Below are 7,225 nucleotides of genomic sequence, written 5' to 3' on the forward strand. Positions count from 1 at the left end.
GCCAAAGTCACCCACTCCCATCCATTTCATCCCTACATACTCCACTCCCATACACTACCCCTCCCTCTTTTCTTGGCTCCTGGGTGACAGGTCATCCCTGCATCTTGCCCATTGCCATGGGTCAGAAGTAATGTAGCAAGACACAGCACATCCACAGTAAGGCTGCTTCATTTAATCAGTGACCTCCTCTCTCCATCACCTCATGCAGAAAAAGAGAAGACAGAGAAATCCCTTTGGGCTGCTTCATAATATTCACACATACTCCCTCACCCCCCTTCCCCCACACACTCCCATGCATCACAGCATCATCTGTACACAACCATTCTCTAGTCACCTCTATCTTCTGTCTTCTCACTTCCTCAACAGACATTCCCCTCTTTCCTAATGCCCCTTCTACCCTATCCATCTCATCCTTTGTTGTCCCCTCATATTTACTCCCTCCACCTCTGCTTACCACACCTCTTTTATTAATCTTTCCTCACTCATTCTTTCCATGTGTCCAAACCATCCCAATACTCTTTCATCAACCCTATCACCCAACTCCCTTTCCACCCCCACTCTTCTCCTCAACTTGTTTCTCGCTCAATCCAGCCTAGTAACCCCTACCATACTTCCCAGGCATTTCATCTCAAATCTCTTCCTGTCTTGCCCTCTTATGTTCCATGTTTCTGCCCCATACAGTGCTGTCAGCACAATCATCCCATCATACAATCTCCTCTTAGCATTCATTCCCAAATGTCTATTTCTCATTACACTTTTTAAGGCCCCCAAAGCATTTACTTGCTTCTCTCAATCTACATTCTATCTCCACCTCCACTCCTCCCTTTCCCACCATGTTTGCCTCCAAGTATCTGAAGATATCCACTTCCAGTCTCTCTCCCTTAATACTCACTTATAGTTTGCTGCCATCATCTCCCCTTGTACATCTAATCACCTTACTTTTACCCATGTTTCAACTTCCTTCTTTCGTACACCTTCCCAAACTGTCACTAACTTCGTTAATCTCTCCTCTGATCCTGCCACAAGTGCAATATTGTCAGCAAACTACAAGTGGCTTGTCTCCGACTTTTCTCCACTTTCTTTAACCATCTCCAGTCCTCAACCCATTACCCTTGTGTTTACCTCTAGCACCACCACATCCATGTATAAATTGAACAGCCAGTGTGACATAGCAAAGTCCCACCTTAACCTCAAACTACTCCATTTGTAAATCTAACACCAACTTTACTATTGTAAAGACTTGACTGCTCTTAACAGCTTTCCTCCTATCCTATATATCTACAATACCTCCCACAGTGCCTTCCTGTCTACCCTGTCATAAGCCTTTTCCAAATCCATAGAGGCCCAAAAAATATCCTTAACTTTACCTAAAGCTTTCTCATGTATCTGCCTTACCAGAAAAATCTGATCCACACAACCCCTACTTGTCCTAAAGCCACACTGTTTTTCACCAAATATTCCCTCTCTTCCTCTCCTAATTCTCTCAATCATAACCCTCCCATAAGCCTTCCCAACTACACTAGACAAACTGATCCCTCTGAAAATACTATGCTCATAATTGTTCCCATTTCCTTCATAAAGTGGAAATATACAGGCACCTCTCCAGTCCTCCCTCTCTCTACCCTCTTTTAGACAAGCATTAAACAACTTCACCAGCCAGTCCACCATCACCTTACCTCCCTTTTTAAGACACTCCACAGGACACTCGTCTAACCCAGGTGCCTTACCTGCTCTCATCATTTTAATAATGTCTTTCACCTCGTCTTTCCTTATTTCCCCTCCCATTTTCCGCATTCATCACATTGATTTTCTTAGTGCTTCCCACTGCAACTACCTTTCCCTCCCTATCCTCCTTTACATTTAGCAACTCCCAAAAATACTCTTCCCATCTTCCTCTTACTGTGGTCTCCATCTGCACCTTTTACCTTTTCTTCTATACTTGATTTGCCTCCCCTTCCCCTCTTAATTTCCTTCCAAAACATCTTTTTATTACTTCCAAAATTTTCTGTCATCCTCTTATCCCATTTCACATTTACTCTCCTCTTTACCTCCTTTATGCTATGCTTTACTTCTCTTTTCTTTGTACCTCTCATACAAGTCTCTTGTCCTATTTTGTAATCAATCTGTGAATGCTCATTTCTTCTCTTCTACAACCTTCTTTGCTTCATCATCCCACCACTCACTACCCTCCCTTCTATTTCCTCCCATCCTCCTTGTTCCACACACCATCTTTACACATCTTGCGACTCCTTGAACCATCCCCATTCCTCCTCCAGTCCTAGCTCTACCCTATCCTTCACTCTGCCCCACTCTTCTCTCAGCTTTTTGTACTCCTTTTCTTTCTCTTTTTTTTTTGCAGTTTTTCTAAGCACCTCCCTACCATTTGTCTTTTCCTCTTTCTCCATCTATCCTCCACTCTCAACTTACCTTCTGCCAAAAAATGATCTGATATTCCCAACTCTCTCCCCTTAGAAAATGAACATCTAAAACTCTTTCTACTATCCTCCTGGTTACCACTATATAGTCCATTAAAGCTACCACCCTTCTATCCACCATCCTCTCCCATGTGTACTTATGCTTGACCTTTCTAAACACTGTATTTGCAATCATCAACTTTCCAGACACATCTACACCATCAACTCTCCACTATAATTTTTTCCTGGAACTCCACTCTTTCCAACCACTTTGTCTATTAGTTCATCTACCCTAGTATTTAGATATCCCAGTACCACTACATTGACATTTCTCCTTAAACCCTGTATGTGTTCATTTAAATCCATCCAAAAAGCCTCCCTTTCCTCTACACTCTTCTCACTACCAGGCCCATATACACTTACTAAAACCCCATCTCTTTTCCCAGTTTCACCTTCATCCACATTAACCTTAAAGAAACCTTCCACCCCACACATTGTGTTTGCCTATCTCTTCACTAACTAGTATAGCTACCCCTTCTCTCAGTCATCCTCTCTTCATTTCAAGTACCCTCCCGACTACTCCCAAATGCACACTTGCCCTTACCTTTCAACTTAGTTTCACTCAATGCCAACACATTCATCTTTGTTCTCACAAACATACTGTCTATCTCTTCCCTTTTACTCTCATCTGTATTGCATCCACACATTAAAAGACCCAAATTTAGGGACCTGGTTGGAAAACTTCTAGACCCTCTTATGCCCCTTTGCTCTTTTTCATGTATGTATATATATATTTGCTAAAGAAATTAAGAGAGGAAGAGGAGGCGAATCAAGTAGAGAAGAAAAGGTAAAAGATGCAGATGGAGAAATGATAATGGAAGAGAAGGAAGTAAGAGGAAGATGGACAGAGTATTTTAGGAAGTTGCTAAATGTGAAGGAGGGTAGGGAGGGAAAGATAGTTGCAGTGGGAAGTGCTAAGAAAATGACCGTGATGAGTGAGGAAAATGGAGGAGAAATACGGAAGGATGTTGTTAAGTTGATGAGAGCAGGTAAGGCACCTGGTCTGGATGGATGCCATGCAGAATGTCTAAAAAAAAAGGAGGTACAGTGATGGTGGACTGGTTGGTGAGGTTACTTAATGTTTGTTGGAGAGAGGAGATAGTGCCAGAGGACTGGAGGAGTGCCTGTATAGTCCCACTCTACAAGGGAAAAGTGGGATAAGTGTGAGTAGTAGTTTCAGAGGGATTAATTTTTTAAGTGTAGTTGGGAAGGTTTATGGGATCTTGATTGAAAGGATTAGGAGAGGAACAGGGGGAGTAATTGGTGAGGAACAGTGTGGATTTAGGACAGGTAGAGGATGCGTAGACCAGATTTTTGTGGTAAGTCAGATATGTGAGAAAGCTATAGGAAAAAGTATGTTTTTTGGGCTTTTATGGATCTGGGAAAGGCTTATGACAGGTTAGACAGGAAGGCACTGTGGGAGGTTTAGCAGATATACAGGATAGGAGGAAAGCTTTTAGGAGCTGTCAGGAGTTTTTATGAGAGTAGTAGAGCATGTGTCAGGATTAGAAATGGAGAGAATGAATGGTTCGAGGTAAAGGTGTGACTTCGCACAGGTATGTGTAATGTCACCCTGGTTGTTCAACTTATACATGGATGGGGTGGTACGAGAGGTAAATGCAAGGGTAGTGGGTCAGGGATTGGAGATGGTTAAAGAAAATGGAGAAAAGTGGAAGGTGAGCCAGCTGTTACAAAGGATTACAAAGGCGGAGCATGCCGACAGGAGACCTTTTGGTCCATATCTAGGTCGGATGCAAAAAATAATAATAATAAAATAATAAATAAAAACTATAATAATGTAAATAACAAATAAAATACATAAATAAATGCATAGGTATAGTTAAATAATAAACACAGGTAAATAGTAAATAATAATAAATTGACATATAACTAATAATAAATGAAAATCAGACAGACAAACAAAACAAAAACAAATAATATAAAATAAATTATAATCATCACAGCATCTTGCTTAGGTGTTTATCTAAATGATTCTTAAAGCTTCGAACTGACTACATTGCACTACCTGTGCAGGAAGTTTATTCCATTCATTAACTACATGGTTGTTTGGCGGAAGACACTGTGCTTGTAGCAGGATCAGAGGAGGGATTGAGAAAGTTGGTTACAGAGTTTGGGAGAGTGTGTGAAAGATAAATGTGGGTAAAAGTAAGGTGATGAGATGTACAAGGGGTGAAAGTGGCAGTAGACTGGAAGTGAGTATTAAGGGAGAGTGACTGGAGGAAGTGGATAGTTTTAGATACTTGGGTGCGAATGTGGCAGGAAAGGGTTGAGTGGAGTTGGAGGTAGATTGTAGATTGTGAGAAGCGAGTAAATGCCTTGGTGAATTAAAAAGTGTAATGAGAAATAGACATTTGGGAATGGATCCTCTTCACTCCGGGGCACATCGCACATCTGGCAGCATTAGCTGCCCGATGTGCAATGTTGCGTCATAATGATTGCATTATAAAAAATAAAGTCAGTGCTCAATCGTTCGTTCTCTTTCACCCGTGTATTTTGATACCCATAGAAAATATGATGAAGCCAGTTTAGAGAGAATGGAAGTTATGTAGGTACGACTACAATAAATATAATCAAGATGCCGACGTCGGCATCATCGAGTACCCACTTGCTCCTCATGCCGCCTACGTAGGCGTTCTCCATATGGAAGTGGTTAAGAGGAGATTGTATGAAGGAGTGATTATGCCAACAGCACTTTATGGAGCAGAAACATGGAACATAAGAGAGGAAGAGAGAAAGAGTTTTAATGTGTTTGAGATGAGGTGTCTGAGAAGTATGATGGGGGTTACTAGTCTGGATAGAGTGAGAAATGAGGAGGTGAGGAGGAGAACGGTGGTGGTAAGGGAGTGGAGATGGGTGGATGAGTGAGAAGGAGAACAGGGTTGGGAAGGGAGTTGGGAGATAGGGTTGATGAAAGAGTATTAGGATGGTTTGGACACATGGAAAGAATGAGTGAAGAAAGACTAGTAAAAGAGGTATGGAAGGCAGATGTGGAGGGAGTGAACATGAGGGGGCGACCTAGGATGAGATGGATGGATGGGGTGAAAGGGGCTTTGGGGAAGAGGGGAATGTGTTGAGGAAGGACGGGAGAGGACAGAAGATGGGGTGAATGGAAAATGGTTGTATATGGATGATGATGTGATGCATGAGGTGGAATGGATGGAGGGATGGTGGGTGAGATAGTATGTATGAGAAAAATTTGATGCAGCTTGAAGGGATTTCTCCCCATCTTCTCCTTTTCTGCATGAGGGGACGGAGGGGGGGTCGCTGATTTAATGAAGCGGCCTTGCTGTGGATGTGCTGTGTTTTGAGTCACCTCCTGGATGACCTGTCATCCAGGAAGTGCCAAGATAAGAGGGAGGGTAGAGGGTGAAGGGGAGTGGAGAGTATTAGGGATGGAATGGTTGGGAATGGTTTTTATGCCTTTGTTTTTTGGCTACCTCCCTTGTAAGGGGGAAGCCTTTGGTATATGTATGTGTATATGTATATAAATAATGTACATATATGAATGTTGACTTTGGGCCTAAGAGATTAGGATGCCTATGCCTAGTCCTATCTCCATTCCATTTTTGTCACTTTTTAGAACTCGAGTGGGAACACTTTGTTGCAGTATTCTTTCCCCCCTACCACAGGGTTCAGCAAAAAAGCAAATGAATATTTTGAGAAGTGGTACAGGCCAGTATTAAGAGTGGGGTTACAGTATAATGGATAAACAGTTGCAGTATAATAAAGTAGGATCATTTCTCTATTAATAGAGATTTCCTATATCACAGACAAAATGATGTCTGGCTCTGGTCCTTAGGGACACCCCATATAGACCCAAAATTTTGAGCTGCATGCTACTAAGCTGCTTTTAACCCCACAATAACATGCAGCCAAGATCCCAAACAGGGTACTTAGATATTGCTGCTCTCAGAAAGTTTGAAAGATGATCAATGGCTTGAAGGGAGACTGCTTTTATATGGACATAGCAAATACCTATATCTGTTACAAAATTTAACTTGAATACATTCCCAGAATAAAATTTTATGTTGTGACCTTGAAATTTTCAAGAAAATAATATGCAGTAACCACACTTACTAATTGTTGTTTCTATTGTTTTAGGATTCAAAGTGTGTATACCTTTCTTGTTTGTAACCTTACAAACTCGTGCTAAATCAAAGGGGATCTATTTGCTCTGTTGGCACACAAGAATTTTGTCATACAGAACAGTGAACAGATTTTATTTTGGTGTTACATAGTGATTTAGTTGTTGGTTGCTGGCTAAAGCAGAATTCTTTATTCACCAGGCCACCATGATGCAAGCCATTGAGCGATACATGAAACAGGCTATTGTGGACAAAGCCCCAGGGGTCAGTAGTGCTGCTTTGGTGTCTTGTCGCCATATCATGAACGAGTCACCAGATGTGGTCAAGCGCTGGGTCTCTGAGGTCCAGGAAGCTCTGAGCTCAGACAAGTAAGTTACCCAAGCCAGGTTACTGTCAATTGTACCAAGTAATATGTATCTGGAATTCACAATACTGCCACCAATTTTGTAGTTCCCCTTTTCCCTCCTCCTCTTCCTCCTCCTCCTCCTCCTCCTCCTCCTCTCCTCCTCCTCCTCCTCCTCCTCTTCCTCCTCCTCCTCTTCCTCCTCCTCCTCCTCCTCCTTCTCCTTCTCCTCCTTCTCCTCCTTCTCCTCCTCCTCCTTCTCCTCCTCCTCCTCCTCCTCCTCCTCTTCCTTCTTCCTCCTC

At 42.3% G+C, this 7,225-nt stretch overlaps 1 protein-coding gene across 9 annotated transcripts in view; it reads left to right on the plus strand.

Moving 5' to 3' along the window:
• Positions 1-7,225, plus strand: part of gammaCOP (coat protein (coatomer) gamma) — a 132,126-nt gene that overhangs the window by 40,525 nt on the left and 84,376 nt on the right. For all 9 annotated transcript variants that reach the window (XM_076206834.1, XM_076206835.1, XM_076206826.1 and 6 more), the window contains one exon: positions 6,782-6,948. In XM_076206834.1, coding sequence (XP_076062949.1) covers positions 6,782-6,948 — 167 coding nt within the window. The remainder of the gene's footprint in view (positions 1-6,781; positions 6,949-7,225) is intronic.

Source organism: Oratosquilla oratoria, chromosome 23, assembly GCF_046742065.1.
Source record: "Oratosquilla oratoria isolate Oo_2021 chromosome 23, ASM4674206v1, whole genome shotgun sequence".
Taxonomy (NCBI): domain Eukaryota; kingdom Metazoa; phylum Arthropoda; class Malacostraca; order Stomatopoda; family Squillidae; genus Oratosquilla; species Oratosquilla oratoria.